The sequence below is a fragment of the Muntiacus reevesi genome, chromosome 2 (genome assembly GCF_963930625.1).
Source record: "Muntiacus reevesi chromosome 2, mMunRee1.1, whole genome shotgun sequence".
NCBI lineage: Eukaryota > Metazoa > Chordata > Mammalia > Artiodactyla > Cervidae > Muntiacus > Muntiacus reevesi.
The window spans coordinates 265,351,977-265,370,031 of record NC_089250.1 but is presented as its reverse complement, the minus strand read 5'-3'; the positions used below and the strand labels follow the sequence as shown (position 1 = coordinate 265,370,031).

At 50.0% G+C, this 18,055-nt stretch overlaps 1 protein-coding gene across 4 annotated transcripts; it reads left to right on the top strand.

Annotated features, from left to right (window-relative positions):
• Positions 1-2,976: 2,976 nt before the first annotated feature.
• Positions 2,977-18,055, top strand: FBXO46 (F-box protein 46). 4 transcript variants are annotated; one of them, XM_065926328.1, is made up of 3 exons: positions 2,980-3,042; positions 3,691-3,862; positions 15,108-18,055. In XM_065926328.1, exon 3 carries the CDS (start codon positions 15,185-15,187, stop codon positions 17,000-17,002), a length of 1,818 nt encoding a protein of 605 aa, XP_065782400.1. In that variant the 5' UTR covers positions 2,980-3,042; positions 3,691-3,862; positions 15,108-15,184; the 3' UTR covers positions 17,003-18,055. The 4 variants fall into 4 exon arrangements, with proteins under 4 accessions (XP_065782399.1, XP_065782400.1, XP_065782401.1 ...); XM_065926327.1 differs by lacking the exon at positions 3,691-3,862 and having other exon boundaries at positions 2,977-3,042; XM_065926329.1 differs by lacking the exon at positions 3,691-3,862 and having other exon boundaries at positions 3,002-3,042; positions 15,027-18,055.

The following is an 18,055-nucleotide window of genomic DNA, read 5'->3' as shown; positions in this document are numbered from 1 at the left end:
TCTTAATAATGAGATGTCAGACTATGCAGTGGAGAGCAGACCTGAAAACTGTGACTTAAGATATTTAAACTATAATATTAAGACAGCAACCGTATGACTTTAAATGCCCAAAATGAGGACCTAGAGCCTAAAAAGGAGACTTTCCCAAATCTAAAAGCCTTAAACTCTAATACTGAGGTATTCTAGACCCCTAAACTGTCAATTTCTGATCTCCAAATATGAGCCCAATACTAGTATTAAGAACACAGACCAGAAACCTTAATATTGGGAACCCAAACCCTAAATAAAGTAAGAAACCTGAGCTCCCCAAAGCAAACCTCAACCCCCCAAATTTACCTCAGATCTGAAAAGGAAGACCTCTAGACCCTCAAACTGTGCCCCCAAGCCTAAACTGAGATCTCACATGTGAGTTCTATCTAAAACCCAAACTCTTAAAACTGCAGCCCCATACTCAATCTGGGGGACTCCAGGCCTTAACAGTTCTCAAAGTTCCAAACTGGAACTCCAGACCCTAAATCTCACACCTCATACTCTATATTAAGATTCTAGACCCTAAATCTATACTGAGACTTCAATTCTCCAAAATTAGACCTCAGGCCCCTAAATTATACTCTAGGCTTCTAGATTCCCACATTAGTATCTCTGATTCCAATAGGAAAGTTTCCAGTCACAAAACCCAAGATTTTCATTTTTCCCAAAAATTGTTCTATCCAGACACAAATCCCAAGACTACAGGTCCTAATCGGTGACCCCCAAGTCCCCAATACTATTCAGAGACTTCATATGTCAAACTTGAGCCTGGATCCCCAAACCTAGGCCCTGCCTCAAATCCAAACTCTGGCTCTGCTGCCCAGGTCCCGCCTCGAATACAGCCTGGGCACCCAAGGCACACCCGCTCCCCCGCCCCCCGAAACTCCCAGAGGGTTGCCACGGCCAGGAAGTGCCGTTCCTGAGTGAAGCCCAGGCTCCAGTCTGACCGGCAAGCCCCCGAACTATTCCCCATGGCCTCCGGGATCCGCCTCGAGAGACCCCCCTTCTGGTTTTGCGCCAGCCCCAAACTTGTAACCTCGATCGGACAGTGTCTCGTGCTGGTCCCCTGAGGCTGGTCGCGTGCTGGAGCCTCACGCAGGCCTCGCCTGCCACGTTCCGAGCCCAGGCGTGAGGTGGGCGGAATCCCCTTTGGCGTGAGGTTCCTGCTTGAGGCCTGAGGAGAAAAGCAAAAGTGAGCGCTTGAGGCCAGGCTGCGCCCCCACCAGTTCCTGCCAAGGTGTGCTGGGCGCGAGAGTGAAGAGGAAACGGCAGGGTACAAGTGGCCGTGCGCACGCGCGCCTGGGGAAGGTCCCAGTCTTCCAGCACAGCGCGAGCCTGGCTTCGCGCCTCCTGTCAGTCTTTGCCAGTGCGCGCCAAAACGCCGACCAATCAAGGCTCGCCCAGTCCCCGCCTTTTCGGCAGGCCACGCCCCTCACGGCCACGCCTCTCGTCCACCTCAGAGGTCCGAAGCCGAAGGAGCCGAGCGAGGAGGCGGGGTCTCCCCAACTGCCAACTATCAGGAAGCAAGAGAGATCTGACTAATCTTCCTTCCCGCCCTCTGGTGTCCGGTTTCCAACTTTTCCCTTTAGCACAGGGTTAATGTGGACCTACTGTGTGCCAAGCCCCATGCTAGAAGTTGAGGATTTAGCCACAGTCTTCCTAGTGCAGTCGGGAAGGCTCACAAACTGTGAGAATCTAGTGAGGTAGAGGCTGCGTTAAAGGATGATAAATTGAGAAAAGATTCAAAGAAGAGGGCCACTGGAATCAGGCCTTAATAGCAGTTCCTCTCATGGAGTTATGTTTCTTAATATAGCAAACTCTGCATTTTAGAAAGTTCAGTCTCACAACCTATGAGAAGGATGGACAGGAAAATACTGCTTAAGGGGAGGCCATCTAGCAACCTAAAGGAGCGTAGAGGCCCTGGTGTCCAGCACATTTCAGTTTAAATCACTTCATGACTGTGTTGCCATGGAGAAAATTCTCAATCTATTTCTGCCTTAGCTTTTATAAATTTGGGATAATGCTTGGGTTCTTTGCAGAGTGTCTGGCACATATTTGCGCTTAGTTGCTCAGTTGTCTCCGACTCTTTGCAATCCCAAGGACTGTAGCCTGCCAGGCTCCTCGGTCCATGGGGATTCTCCAGGCAAGAATACTGGAATGGGTTGCCATGCCCTTCTCCAGGGGATCTTCCCAACCCAGGGATGACCCAGGTCTCCTGCATTGCAGGCAGATTCCTTACTGTCTGAACCGCCAGGGAAGCCCAAGAATACTGGAGTGGGTAGACTATCCCTTCTCCAGGGGATCTTCCTGACCCAGGAATCGAATCGGGATCTCCTGCACTGCAGGCAAATTCAATAGGCATATAATTAGCATGCAATAAATATCTACTCAACACTTATTTACATTGTTCTGGGTGCTTGAACAAGATACACAAAGGTGCCTGTCTTCGTGAATCCTCTATTATAACTATAATTTGTACAAATTTCTAGTATATGGATCTTTCCTCCCTCCTAAGGTTTAAGGCTAACTCCCTTATTTGTAAACTAGTGGTAAGAAAACGAGGGGTAAAAATAGATGGGAAAATGTTTTAAAAAATACAAGGCACTGTTAATTATCATGTTAATCAGTTTAAGGAAATCGGTAAACTTGCTCTTTCCACACCTCACAAACGCCCCTTTACAATTTTCTGTTTCTTTTCTAAGGGCCCCCGGGCAAAATGGAGGAGGCTGGACTGCATCTCCCAGCGCGCCTGGCGGGGGCGCTCTATGCGCCTGCGCTGTCAGGCTCCCTCTCTGCCTCCTGGGAGTTGGAGTCATTCTTTTCCTTAGCCCGCCCAGTTTGCTACCTTCCCCACCTCCGCGCCTAACCGTGCTGCCTTCTGGGAGATGTAGTCCGGGATTGCCCGGACTCCAATTCCCAGCGGGCTTCGGGGCGGGAACCCGGAAGGGGAGGCTGGAGAGGAGCGAGTGGGGGAAACCCGCGTAGCCGAGGGAGCTGCAGCGCGGGGTGATGGTGAGAACCTCGAGCCGGGGCCGGGGGCGCTTGAGAACCCGTGCGGGAATTCGGGACCCGATAGCGAGAGGGAAGAGGCAGGGGCTGAAGAAGGGGCTGGAAGAGGGGAGATCGCTTGGGGGAGGGGATTGGGAAACGGGAGCCGGAGGGAATTGTAGAATGGGGGCTGGGGATGGGTCTTGAAGGTGGGGAGAGACTTGAGCTTTGGGATTGATTGTAAGGAAGCTCAGAGTTGGGGAAAGGAGTCCCGAGTTGGAGAAGGGAGTTGGCGTCCAGGCAGAGGCCCAGAAGGGGGCAATTTCGAGCGGTTTAGCCGGGAGGATGTGGAAAGGCATGGGAGTCAGTGCTAGATGAATGAGAGGGTCTGGAGGCTCCGAGGGAGAGGCCAGTTCTGAAAGCGGTGGGTTGGAGCCTCTGGATCGGATTGGGGGCAGGAGGGCAAGCTGAGATGGTGGAAGAGAGAAATCAATGTTAGAGTGGTGTGTAGGTTAGGATCCAGGACTGGGAGCAAGAGATTAGGGACCTGCCTGTAGCGGTAGTTTGCTTAGTCCAGCCAGAAACTCCCGATAAACTGGACAGCCACACAACTGTAGGGTTATATGGCCAGAAAAGGCCATAGAGACGACTTCTGCACTCTTATTTCTCCAGTAGGATTTGGAAAAGTTGGTGATTTATGTGTATGGGCAGCATTCAGATCTTTTCTTCACTCCTTTATGATCTGGGCAAGTGTCCTCTCTCTGAAACTCAGTGCCCTTATCTATTGTGGGAACAACATGCCACTAAGAGAGGAGTCTTCATAAGATCGTCCTTCTGGCTCAGAGTAAGTCCTTAGTCTCAGAGCAGTTGGTGGGAAGTTCCCCACCCCAGGAATGTGACTTGGTCACAGGTGCTAATGGATTCCCTCCTTTTCAGTGCAGCCCCAGGGGCGTTTTCTCAAAACCTGGCACTGATCTGGGCACACCCCAGGTCAGAAACATGCGGGGGCAGGGAGAGGGTTTCCCCACAGCCATTCCAATTCTAGCTAACACTTATTGTTTAGAAAGTGCCTGGCCTTGTACTTAGCTATTTGTATGTGCTAACTCCTTTAATTCTGACAACACCCCTAAGTTGTAGGTGCTGTTGTATTAGCTCTGTTCTACAGAAAGAAACCAGAGGCACAGAGAGGTTCAGCAACTTTCCCAAGGTCATCCAGCATTAAATGGTAGACTCAGGATTCCAACCTAGGCCTCCTGACTTAGAATCTGTGCTCCTGTACTGAGGTACAATGTCATGAGCAGGGCAGAGTGAGAACTGAAGCCATCTTCAGGTTTTTTTTTTTTTTTTTTTAAGATTTGTTTATTTATTTACTTCTGACTATGCTGGGTCTTCATTGCTGCCCACGGGCTTTCTCTAGTTTCGGTGAGCAGAGGCTACTTTCTAGTTATGGTGCCTGGGCTTCTCATCACAGTGGCTTCTCTTGTTACAGAGCATGGGCTATAAGGTGCACCACCTTCAATAGTTGTGGCGCACAGGCTTAGTTGCTCCACCACATGTGGGATTTTCCTGGAGCAGGGATCGAACCCGTGCCCTTGCATCAGAAGACCGGAGTCTTAACAACTGAACCACAAGGGAAGTCCAAAGCAGTCTTCAGTTCAGATTTTAATTCTGCCACTTACCTTCTCTGTGACCTTGGGCAAGTCTTTTGGCCTCTCCTCAATTATAAAATGGGGTCAGTAACCCTAGGAAGGTTAGAGAGTTCAGGGAGGTCAGCATATAAAGTACTTGGATCAGTGATTGATGCATGTGCGTTGTCATTTTTTTGAATGGGAAACGCAGACCTGAGAGAGGGCAGTAGAGAAAGACCCGTGAGGGAGATGCCAGCCACCCTGCCTTTCCTTTCTCTCCTAGGTTGCTCCTGTGTCCTGACTCTTCTAGTTCCCCACCCTCTGTCCCTAGGCGCCTAAGCCCAGGCCTGACTCCCTGAGGGGGTGCTCAGAAACTCAATCTGTCCCCATTCCCATTCCTAGCCCCAGCCAAATATAAATAATTCACTCACCAGTGCCCAGCCTGGCCCAATTCCAGGTATTTCAGTGAATAGGAGATATTTCTAACATCTGTTTGTTTTTCCTCCCAACTTTTTGGTCACTGGGACCGTGCAACTTTGTATGTAAGTCATTTTAAAACAGTTTGATTCATTTGTTGTTGGCTTCCGGAGTTTATCCCCTAAATTGTCAGGCTTTAATAGGAAAACTTATGGTTAAAAGCATCAGCATCTGGTTAAAGCATCAGCACCACATTCCCATCCCCACCTCTGCTGCTGTGTGTCCTTGGCCAAGTTGCTTGCCTACTCTGGGCCTCTGTTTTCTCATATGTAAAATGGGCCGCATTCCAACCATGACACTCTTGTCAGCAGTTTATGAGATCTTGTGTATAATATGCCTAGTGCATATTAAGTTCTTCATAAGTGTGACATATTTTGATTAATTTTATTCTTTCCAGAACAATTTATTGAGCTTGTGCTCCAGAACCATAACACCAAGATTTGACTCCTGGCTCCATTACCCACCAGCTCTGTGACTTTGGGCAAGGCACTTAACCCCCCAGGACCTCAGTTTCCTGTTCTGGAAAATGGAGGTTCATCCCTTGAATCATCCACCATGTTGATAGAGCACCTACTATTTGGCGGCACCTGTCCCAGTACAGGCTGCCACCCTCCCCTTGGGGCGCTTGCGGCTGTCACAACACTGGGGCAGTTTTGCATCTCTGGTGGCATCTGTGCTCCTTTTTCTGGTGTGGGTTACTCTACTCCTGATTCATTTTCAGCCCCTCATGCCAGTTTTGCCTGTCTGTCATTCAGTTCAGTTTAGTTCAGTCACTGCTCATTGGTGTCCGACTCTTTGCGACCCCATGGACTGCAGCACACCAGGCTTCCCTGTCCATCACCAACTCCCGGAGCTTGCTCAAACGCATGTGCATCAGGTCGGTGATGCCGTCCAACCATCTCATCCTCTGTCGTCCCCTTCTCCTCCTGCCTTCAATCTTTCCCAGCTTTCTTGGATTTTTAACATTTTGTTTCCAGGTCGCAGTGAATGATCTGGAACCCCATTGATTTAGGGAAAAGTTGCCAGCCTCTCCTCCTTGTACCCATTTGTCACATCTGGGCGCCCCCTGGTGATGCAGTGCTTCCCCCTGCCTCCTTCCTTTATTTGTTTGCCTTCAAAAATGTGTCTGCTTTCCGAGTTCCTTTGCCTTTTCCTCAAATCTTAAATGTGTTTCCAACCTGGGTTTATCTGAAGCTTTGTTGTTCAGTCGCTTAGTCGTGTTTGACTCTTTGTGACTGCATGAACTGCTTACTCATGCAGAATGATATATATATATATATTTTTTTTTTTTTTTTTTTCTTTACTATTGATAGTGGTATATTGGTAGCAACTCTGGTAAAGCTGCATTATTCCTAAAAGCACAAGTTTTCTTTTCTTTTTTTAAAATATTTATTTATTTATTTGGTGGTGTCAGGCCTCAGTGGTGGCACATGGGCTCCAGAGCACACGGGCTCAGTATTTGAGGCACTCGGGCTTAGTTGCCCTGTGACTTGTAGGGTCTTAGTTCCCCGACCAAAGATCGAACCTGAGTCCCCCTGCATAAGAAGGGGGATTTTTAACCATGGGACTACCAGGGAAGTCCCCGGGTTTTCTAAAAGATTTGGCTTGTCACCTGCTCCTGACCCCTCAGTTAAGATTATAACCCCACCTTACACTCTTGAGCCCTTTCACTTACTGTATTTGTTTTCCTGTAGCACTGTGAAATTTACCCTGTCTCCAATCCATGAGGACAAGGATTTCTGTCTCCTGTGTCTTGCATGTCCCCGATCCCCAGAACAGTGTCTGACACATAGTAACTGCTCTGTAAATGCTGTTTAATTACTAGGGGAAACCCAGTACCAGACAGTAACAAAGTAATGGCCATGTTTTGGTTATTGTGGGGGGATAAGACCGGTTTAATTTCAGAATGTAAAATAAACAGGGAAGAAGTCTTTGACTCCATCAAATGGTTGTCAAACTCTTGAGTGGTCCCCCCCCCTTTTTTTTTTGCCATGTTGATGAGATCTTAGTTCCCCAAACAGGGATCAAACCCCTGCCTTCTGCAGTGGAAGCTCAGAGTCTTAACCACTGAACCGCCAGGGAATTCCCTGTCTTACCTTTTCTTGCTTTCCTTTTATTTTTTTAAAACCTTGTTTTTATGTGAACTGTTTTTAAAGACTTTATTGATTTTATTACAATATTGTTTCTGCTTTACATTTTGATTTTTTGGCCCCTAGGCATATGGAATCTTAGCTTCTCAATCAGGGATATAATCCTCACCCCCTGCATTGTAAGGAGAAGTCTTTAACTACTGGCTGCCGGGGAAGTCCATGTCTCACCTTTTCTTAATAATCCTGGTCCCTTCATATTGAACCTCTTCTTGGTGCCTCGCTGGCACTGAGCACTCTACTGAGTTGATCTCAATGAATCAGCAGCCAACCCATGGGTGGGTACTGTTACTGTCTGTATTTTATGGTGGGGGAAACTGAGGCACAGAGGGATAAGGACCCTGCCTGTAGTCACAGCCTAAAAGTGAGAAAACTGGGGTACTCCGAGGCCCTGCCTGGATTCTGTCGGCAGCCTGGATCTCAAGATGTTGAGGATTTGTATGATTCTGACCAGCTATTAGAAAGGAAAACTTGAGGAGGAGAGAGACCAGCAGACCCTGAGTCCAAAAAAACCAATAAAAGGGCATGGATGGATCAGGATTGTGGACACAGTTGTAGGGGGTGACAGGGTGAAGAGAGAGGAGGATTACAGGAATAAGACCAGGAGCAGTGCCGTGAGGGTCCTGCCACTGATGCCTCTTGTAGTAATGGGCAAGTGCACTCCCTGGGCACCGCTGTGTGCCCAGCCCTGTCCTGGCATGACCCTGACCTCTCCAGCTTGCAAGATTGTAGTTCCCTGACCAGAGATTGAACCCAAGTCCTTGGCAGTGAAAGCACAGAGTTGTAACCACTGGACTCCCAGGGAATTCCTGTTTCCAGCTTCTTAAGTCCAAGGCTTAGCTTATTAATTAGCAGCCTTTTTCCTTTCTCTGTGCATTTATGGAAGCCGATTCTCCCTTAACCTGCTACACAGCTGTCCTCGGAGCCCCGTTTATCTTCATCTGGGAAGTTCTTCCTTTTGTCGTTCTTCTGAACTAGATCTTATCTCCTTGATCTGATAGCTTCATTTTTCTTGGTTTACTCCTTTACTTCTGTGAAGCAAATCCTTTAGCAGCTTCCCGAGAAAGGGTTCCTGTGCCTATTGTGTTTGTTCGTTGGTTTTGTTTGCCAACTTGCACCTCTCATGGAAGGATTTTAAATAGGGGACTTCTGTGTCTGATTGGTGTTTAGGAAGATCTGTCTAGCTACCATGAAAAGGATGGAGCCAGAATAACTAAACCAGGCCAGGGAGCCAAGTGCGGAGACTGGAGCAGCTGTGCCTTTGGGGAGAGATTCCAGCCTTCCAGAAACCCAGAGGATGGAGGGGAGGGAGAGACGCCCTGACCCAGGTCATTGTCACTCAGCCGGGACAGATGACAGGTGCGGCCAGAGGAGGCCTCAGGAGGAAGAGACTGTGTGGGCTCTTGGAGGAGGTGGCCTCCTGCCTTGGTCCTGGGAGCAGGATTTCCACTGCTGGACTTGGCTGGACCAGCTCATTTTTCACAAGAGGTCCCCGGTAGCATCTGTGCAGAAGGCGGACAGTAAAGCAGTGTTAGGGGTTTGTTCCAACCAATAAGTGCTGCTCACCTGCGATGTGCCTGAGTGTAGATTCTCTGTACGATCCCCCAGAAATCTTGTTGATGTGCACTTTCTGATTTAGCAGGTGTAGGGGAGAGCCCAAGATTCCATTTCTAATACACTTCCAGCTGCAGCTGCTGCTCTGAGGACCACCCTCCTAATAGCCAACCACTCGGTTCTATTCTGAAAGCTGGGGATGCAGAGGTGGGGAAGAAAAAACTAGACAAAAAATACCAGTCTGGGGGAGTTTTCATTTTAGTGAGGGGAGCTGACAATAAAATTTATATAAAGTTTATAGTATAGTAGATAGTAATGTGTGCTAAGGAGAAAAATAAATCAGGGAGAGTGTGTATAAATCAGGGAGAGTCTGTGGCGGGGACTGCAGTTTTCAATCAAGATGTTCTCAGGAACAACAAGATCCTACTGTATAGCACAGGGAACTGTATTCAATGTCCTACCATAAACCATTATGGAAAAGAATGTATATCTATGTATAACTGGAGCACCTTGCTGTATAGTAGAAACTAACATGACATTGTAAATCAACTATACGTGCTAAGTCACTTCAGTTGTGTCGTACTCTTGGTGACCCTATGGACTGTACCCTGCCAGGCTCCTCTGTCCATGAGATTCTCCAGGCAAGAATACTGGAGTGGGATGCTATGCCCTCCTCCAGGGGATCTTCCCGACCCAGGGATTGAACTGGAGTCTCCTGAATCTTCTGCGTCTCCTGCATTGGCAGGCGGGTCCTTTACTACTAGCACCACCTGGGAAGCCCCAATCGACACTACTTCAATAAAATAAATTTAAAAAGAAAGGTCTCATGAAGGTGATCTGAGGAGTGGGGTGAGCCCTCTGGATACCTGGGGAAGAATATTCCAGGCAGAGGGAACAGAGAGTGCAAAGGCTTTGCAGACAGAACAAGATGATCCAGGAAAATTGCTCCGTATACTCCATGAAGGAGCTGCTTGCGCTCTGGAGTCAGCCAGACTCTGATTCAAAGCTTGGCCACAAAGCTGTGTCCAACAGCAATTACTTAGCCATTCTATGCCCCATATCTCATTTCTAGCATCTGAAATGAGATTAAAAAGTAAAACGATGTGAGAATTAAGTGAGTTAATATTTATAAAGCACTCAGAACAAAGCCTGGCTCACGGTGAGAGCTCCAGTGTTAACTGCTGTTGTGATCATCATTTCCTCTGTAATATATTCACTTGGCCATGACTGTTTCTTTGGATGCCTGCCCCCTTTCCCATGAGCTCTTTCTGGTGATGTCAGTGTCATCTCTGTATCTCCAGCACCCAACCCAGGGCCAGCACACAGGAGGACCTCAGAATGTCAGATGAGGGACATAAAGCTAGATTCTCTCATTGGGGGCATTCCAGCAAGAGTGGTGATTGTGTGGTTCAGGTCCTTACTGATTTTTTTCTTTTCAACTACTCTCTTATAGAGAGATACATTTTCCCACTACAGTGGTGGACTTGCCAAGCGGTCATTCTGTTGCTTTTTGCCTTGTCTGTTTTGAGGCCATAGTATTAGGAGCATGTATGTTGAGAACTTTTGTATATAATGGGTCAGTTTGTTTTGTCACATTCTTTGTCCCTAATCATCCCTTTTTGCTTTTGTCAGTTGTTAACTGTTTTTCTTAATCAGCACTGTCACTTCTCTACTTGACTTTTTAAAAAAAATTTTATTTATTTATTTTTGGCTGTGCTGGGTCTTTGTTGCTGCATGGGCTTTTCTCTAATTTCAGCATGCGGGAGCTACTCTCTAGTTGTGGTGCACCCACTTCTCACTGCAGTGGCTTCTCTTGTTGCAGAGCGCAGCCCTGTAAGGCACATGGGCTTCAGTAGTTGCAGCACATGGGCTCAGTAGTGATGGCTTCCGGGCTCTAGAGCACAGGCTCTATAGTTGTGGCACACGTGGGCTTAGTTGTTCCACAGCATGTGGGGTCTTCCCAGATCAGGGATCGAACCCGTGTCTCCTGAATTGGCATGCAGATTTTTTACCACTGAGCCATCGGGGAAGCCTCTCTATTTGATTCTTGGTTCTTATTTGCCTGGTCAGTCTTTTTCCATCTTTTGATTTTCAGTCTTTCTGGCTCCAGATGTTTTTCAATAAGTGGATCTTCACGGAGCATTGCCTTAGGGTATAGCCTTGTATGGAGCTCGGTGTTTGAGAAGTTAGAGAATTCTGCCCTAGTAACCTCTGACACAGATAGAATATTTGGGTGTGAAACAGAGTTTACACTGCCAGGCCTCCAGGAGTTTGAGACATGGAGCCTTAGGGCAGGAAACTTTGATCCATTCTGTCCCGTGCCGGGCATGTTGCTGGGGTCACCATGATGACCATGATAACTCTGACCTTTCCTCCCACGGGTTCACTATTCAGTGGAGCAGACAGATCCATCCCTCGATAGTGACAGTGGACAGGGCTATGTTTGGGGAACCCAGAGGACCATTCTGGGTAGGTGGAAGGTTTCCAGGAAGGGAGCTCAGGGAAGGCCTCCCAGTTAAAGATACAGGCCCATGAAAGTTACATTTGAGCTAAGACACAAATGATAGAAGGGATAGAGCCATGTGGAGACCTGGGGGGAAAGCATGCCAATCAGAGGGAACATAGAAGGAAAAGGCTTGGTGACTGAGGAATATCCAGCAAGGAGCCCAGTGTGGGACCCCAGAGGTGGAGCCTGACCCAGCCTTACGGGGTTAGCTTCCTGGAGGAGAGAATGGCTGAGCTGAAACCCCAGAGAATATATAATTAAACAATAGAGCACAGCAATCTAAAATCAAATTCCCTGGGTTCCCATCCCTGCTCTAAGTCCCACCAGTTATGTGTGACCTTTAACTAGTTAGGCAGCCTGACCTGTCTCAGTTTCTTCATCTATACAGTGGAGATAACCACTCCTCCTGAGGATCAGAGAAGGCCTCAGAATTCTAACTATTCTGTAGGCCAGAGTAGGTGCTTACCTGGGTCCACTGGGGGTGTGGGAAAGTGGGGAAGGATGAGGCTGGAGTTGTAGAGTATCTGGGCTTTTCCCCAAGGGCACTGGGGAGTCCTGGTAGGTTCTGAGCAGGGTAGGGACAAGGTCAGGTTTATATTTTGAGAATACCCTTCTGGCTCTGATGTGCAGGATGGCTGGTAGCAGACAGGGTGGTGGGAATGGACAGATGCCTGCAGTGGAGTGTCTCTTGAGCCGGCCTGGCACTGAAAGGATCTAGGCCAGTGCTGTTCAATAGAAACAAAGTGAACCTTACATGTAATTTAAAATCTTCTAGTAGCCACATTTAAAAAGTCAAAAGAAAGAGATGAAGTCAATTTTAAACATCTTAACTCATTTATATCCTAAATAGTCTCATTTTAACAGGTAGTCAATATTAAAAAAAATTATTAAGGTATTTCATATTATTTTCTTGTACTATTTGCGGCGCCTGGTTGGAAGGGCTGGCCTGAGAGGTCCTTTTGGCCACATGGCCTGAGCCTTGAATGCCAGGCTCAGAGGCTTAGACTTAGTGCCGACGGAGCCACCATCGCAGGGTTCTGCCCATTTGCTTTTCAGGGTGAGGTGATCCTGCTGCTGCTCCGCTTCCCCCGCGGGAAATCTCTCCCTCCAGGTTTCCCTACCAGAGCTAGGCACTTTCAGATCTTTCTGCCCCCTTCCTTTCCTCCGGACCTGGAGTCTCAATCCCTGAACTGCATGGCCCTTTAAATCTCAGCTGTCAATCAGGGCTCCTGTTTAGAGGAAACGTCGTAATAAACCTTTCCTTGATTGTCATGGCCTGGGTCCTGGCCTTGGTCTTCCGTTTAGCAGGAAGTTAGGAATTGTTCTACACTCTCTTGCACTTGACTGTTTCCACACCCCGTTCGTCACCTCTCGCCTACTCCACCCTCTTTCGAAGTTGGGCCCCTTCGCCAAGGCCTGCCTTATATGGGCATGGCTCCGAATGGCCGCCGCTCATTGGCTGTGGGCATCACGCGCAAGTCTGTCAACAAAGGGGCGGAGGGAAACCAGGTTGGTACCGGGCTGGCGCGACAGCTGGAGGGAAGGAGCGAGGGGGCGGGCGCTCTTCTCTTGCGCACGCGTGGGTGCCTCCTCCTCCCCGCAGGGGGCGGGGCGCTAGGGGGGGCGTGTCTAGGTTGCGAGAGTAGCCTTAGTGGTTGGCGAATTCCAGGGAAGCTATAATGGGAGGGAGTGGGGGCATTTTTCGTGAATATGGGGATACTTTGGGGTTCCCTTGAGTTTAGGTGGCGCCTTGGGGTTTGAGTTTGGATTCTGATGTAGTGTGGAAGGTTCGAATGTATTGTAGGGAATCGCCCATGTGGTTTGGGGTGTTTGGTGGGTATAGGATTTGGGGAACCACGGAGAGACTTAGAAGCAGAGAGTCCCATGTCTGGACCCAGAATGCATGCGCTTTCGGCTCTCCCGACTTGCTCCCTGTCTGGCTCCGGACAGGGATTTAACCTTTCTGCCCTTCATCTGGACTCAGGGACGAATAACACTCCCTGCTTCCTAGGGAGGAGGGAGGATTAGCAGGAATTGTTAGAACAGTACCCAGTAAGCTGCCAGCGAGCGTGCCATAAGCCCATGTCTGCGTATTAACATTTTGTGAGGTTTCTTTGGGAGTATTTTGGAGGTTCTTTTGACTTTGAGAAATAAATGGTTTGGTATTAGTTTTATGTGTGTTTTAGTTGTTTTGCGGTCGGTGGACCTTCTGTGGGATTAGGTAATACATGTGGAGGTTTAGAGAGAGTTTGAAGTATAGAATTTCAGGAAACTGGTCTTTTGGGTCATCTGTGAGGTCGGGAAATTGCTGTGTGTGGAGTTCTTGGTAGGCATAGGATATGTGTGGGTCTACATTGAGATTGAGGCTTTCTGAGCTGGAGCAGATATTTTTAGTTTTGGAAGTTTAAAGTAAGATTTTGAGAGGGTCTGGATATTTTGGGTCAGGATATATTTGCATCTATAGAGAATGAGTGGCTTTTGCTGTGGTAGTTTCTATTCCTGGACATTTTATTTATTTATACTTTTGTTTATTTACTTTTGGCTGTGCTGGGTCATCGTCACTGCGCAGGCCCTTCTCCAGTTGCAGCAAGCAGGGGCTACTCTTGCTGCAGTGCGCAGGCTTCTCATTGTGGTGGCCTCTCTTGTTGCACAGCACAAGTAGATTCTAGATTCTTTGCCATCGAGCACCAAGGAAACCCTGTTCCTGGATATTTTAGATGTGTTGGTTGTTGGTAAACTTAGCCATCTATAGGTTTTAGGGGCTGTGTGGTTGTTTTTTTTTTTTAAAGCAAGAAACAGATTTCAGCCAGGGCTGTGTTAGGAGTAGTAGGTGGGATCAGGAATTATGGGGGGCAAGGATTCTTAGGATTAAGACTGGTGTCTGTAAGTGCTTGGAGGCTGTCTAGATCTTAAAGCTATAGGGCCATGAAATAAATGGTGATTTAGTGGTGTCTGTGGTATTGCCTGAATTCAGAGGAACCATATATACTGCAGAGATCAGCAAACTTTTTCCATAAAGGGCCAGATAATGAGTATTTTAGGCTTTGCAAGCCATATGTTCTCTGTCACCTCTACTCAACTGCCGTGGTAGCATAAAAGTATTCGTGAACAAAGGAACATGTTTCAGTAAAATTTTATTTGCAGAGACAGGCAATGGACTGGATTTGGCCCATGGCTCAAAAGAGTACAACCAGGAGTCAGCAAACTACTTTCACTGGTCTGTAAGCATGTGGAAGTTTCGACATTTGAAGGGTGTCTTGATTTCAAGATATCTGGAGGGAGATGGCCCAGGGAAAGACTGAGGATTTGAGACTGTTAGTTCTGCAGTAGAACATAGTTGGGTCAGGCTCATTAGCAAGACTGCCTCCAGTTTAGGTCATGCACACAAAGTCATTGCAAAATAAAATGGTCACTATTACAAGCTCTAAATTGAGAAATCGGGAAACCAAGTTTGAGGGCCTGGTTTTGCAATATATAAACCTTCCCCACTCTGAGCCTCAAACTCAGCAAGTTGGGAGCAACTTGAAGAAACTAGACTAGAAAGACCTCATGCCAGGGGTCTATGTTTCTGCTTAAAGGAATTACCTGCACAGGCTTGGTGCAAGTGTATGCATTTTTCTGGGTGAGGATCCGCAGCTGTAATAGATCCCCAAAGAGACCAGGATCTAAGTGGTCTAGCCTGGTCTGTCTCCTCAGGTCCGGAGAGGTTGAGGTCAGAGAGGAACTGACGGGGCGAGCTGTGCCCCAGCTCCCCCACCCTCTCTTCCGTGTCTCCAGGTGACCTGTGGAGCCCCCCACCGCCATCCAGGCCCTGCGATGTGGTGAACCCCCGCCTGTCTGCCACCATTCCCAGAATGGACCGAGGTGGCCTCCTGCCCTTCCAGCTCTGGTGCCCCCGTCCCTTTGGCACCTACTCCCAGAACCAGCCACGCCCACCTTCTGCAGCCCTCAAGCCCTCAGCCTGCTCCGAGCCCGGCGCTGGGGCGGAGCCAGAACATGGCCCTGCCCACTCTGAGAACACGCCCCCGGTCTTGGCCTCCGAGGCTCCTGCCTCCCAGCCTGCCCCACTCCTTTCCGCAGCCGCTGCTGGCGACGAGGGTCGAGTCTTGCTGGACACGTGGTATGTGATCAAGCCGGGGAATACAAAGGAGAAGGTGGCCTTCTTTGTGGCCCACCAGTGTGGTGGGGGCAGTCGGGCCAGCTCCATGAAGGTCAAGGGGCACTGGGGCAGTGACAGCTCCAAAGCCAAGAGGAGGAGGCGCTGTCTTGAGTCTACGAAGGCTCCGCCCGACCCAGGGGGACAGGACGGGCCCCCTGCCGCGGAGGGGGCCCCAACCTCTGCCGGCGAGGATGTGGACCTGCTCTCAGTGGCTGAGATGGTGGCCCTGGTGGAACAGCGGGCCGCCCTGGCCCTGCAGAGCTACCCGCGCCCCAGCACCCCAGCGCCTGTGGTCTTCGTGTCGGCTGAGCAGGGTGGGCCTGGCAAGGGGCTGGGATCCGAACGAAGGTCTGGCGGCGGGGACTGCAGCCGTGTAGCCGAGGCGGTGGCCCACTTTGAGGCCCAGCGGGACAACCCTCCGGCCAAAGGCCTCCGGAAGGAGGAGCGACCTGGACCAGGTCCCGGGGAGGTGCGCATCGCCTTCCGGATCTCCAACGGCCGAGAGTCCCGAGCACCGGATGGCAGCTTACCCAACGGGAGCGGGGGCCGGCCGGGTTGCGCCTACCCTGGCAGCCCGGGTCCTGGAGCCCGGGCCAAGGACAAGATCACCTGCGACCTGTACCAGCTTATCAGCCCGTCTCGGGATGCCCTCCCCAGCAACGTGGAGTTCCTGCTGGCTAGGGCAGACGAAGCCAGTGAAGGTGAGACCCCTGCCCCCACCAGGCCCGAGGACACTCCCCCGGCGCCCCCGCCGCCCCCTGCCCGGGACTGCGGAGCGTCAGGCTTCCACGTGGATGTGGTGGTTACTGGGGTGGTGGACGAGTGCATCTTCTTTGGCAAGGACAGCACCAAAAACGTGAAAGAGGAGACAGTGTGCCTGACTGTCAGCCCTGAGGAACCACCCCCGCCCGGCCAGCTCTTTTTCCTCCAGTCCCGGGGGCCGGATGGGCCCCCAGAGCCTCCGCCAGCCGACTCACCGGCCACGGCGCCAGGCCCCGACGATGCCGAGGGGACGCCCGACACCTCCCTGTGCCGCCTGTACCGGCACGTGTCCCACGACTTCCTGGAGATCCGTTTCAAGATCCAGCGGTTGTTGGAGCCGCGGCAGTACATGCTGGTGCTCCCAGAGCACGTGCTGGTCAAGATCTTCAGCTTCCTGCCCACGCGGGCCCTGGCGGCTCTCAAGTGCACCTGCCACCACTTTAAGGGCATCATTGAGGCATTCGGCGTGCGGGCCACAGACTCACGCTGGAGCCGCGACCCACTCTACCGCGATGACCCTTGTAAGCAGTGCCGCAAGAGATACGAGAAGGGCGATGTGTCGCTCTGTCGCTGGCACCCCAAGCCCTACCACCACGACCTGCCTTACGGACGTTCCTACTGGATGTGCTGCCGCCGAGCCGATCGCGAGACGCCCGGCTGCCGCCTGGGTCTGCATGATAACAACTGGGTGCTGCCCTGCAATGGGCCAGGCACTGGTGGGGGCCGGGCCGGCCGCGAGGAGGGGAGGTGAAGCCGGGGGAGGGGGTGGGGAAGAGCCCCCCACGCCCACCCCCACCCCCTCCCCCTGGGAGCCGAGGGTTAGGACTGGTCACCAGCCCATACCCCCAGCCCAGGCAGCATGGATCCCCCTCAAGAACTAAGATGGGGTTCATGGGGGTGACCAAGAAAGCTCTCTGATTGACCCCACCTGGTTTTCTACTCTTCAGACCCTCAAGTTGGGTGTTTTTTTTTTAATCAGCATCTCAATTTCCTCTCCATTCAGCCCCGATGCCCTCCCTGCCACTCTCCATACCCCAGGGACCCACTAGCAGGGAGCAGACGGCAGCTAATTTTGGTACTACTTAAGGGTTCCCCCATTCTGGCCCCCTTGCATTCCCTCCCCCAGTTCTTTCTTTCTGGAGTTGTTCTTTTCCCCCAAGAGGCTGCAGCACCTAGCATTGGTACCCTTCCTAACCTACTACACCAGGGCTCACCTCCTCTTTAGGAATTGGGGGCCATCAGATCACATTTTGGCACTTTTCATGGCCACCTGCCATTTCTAGACATTTTCCCCATTAAAACAATAAAAATCAGTTTTCTCCATAGCCTCAAGCTATCAGTCTTTCTAGGTCCCCCAAGAGGAAAACAAAAGTTGAAGTATAAAAATTCTCTTCTAATATTTAAGCTATTGCCATGACCCCATCCCACCCCCACCCCCACACAAAAAGCTGTGAAACCCTTTGCCTCACTCTGGACAGCGTGGGGGGTGGGGGCTGGTGGGCAGGGACTAAGGGTTTCAACTTCTGTTTTTTTTCCTTCCACTCTGGGTACTCGTTCGGGTGTTAGAGGTCTCTCCATCCCCCAGCCACATATTTTTTTAAAGAATCCTTTAGTGAACCAAGACCTTGACTTTCAGGCAGTTTGATCTGGAGTACTTTTTTTGTTCTGTTTGGGTTTTTGTTGTTGTTGTTGTTTTTTAATTTGGTTTTGTTTTTTCATCCTTGTGGTTCTGGAAAGCTTCTAACGTGTGGCATCTGACCAATTTTGAATTGGTCCTTTCTATAAAATCAATATTTATAAGGCT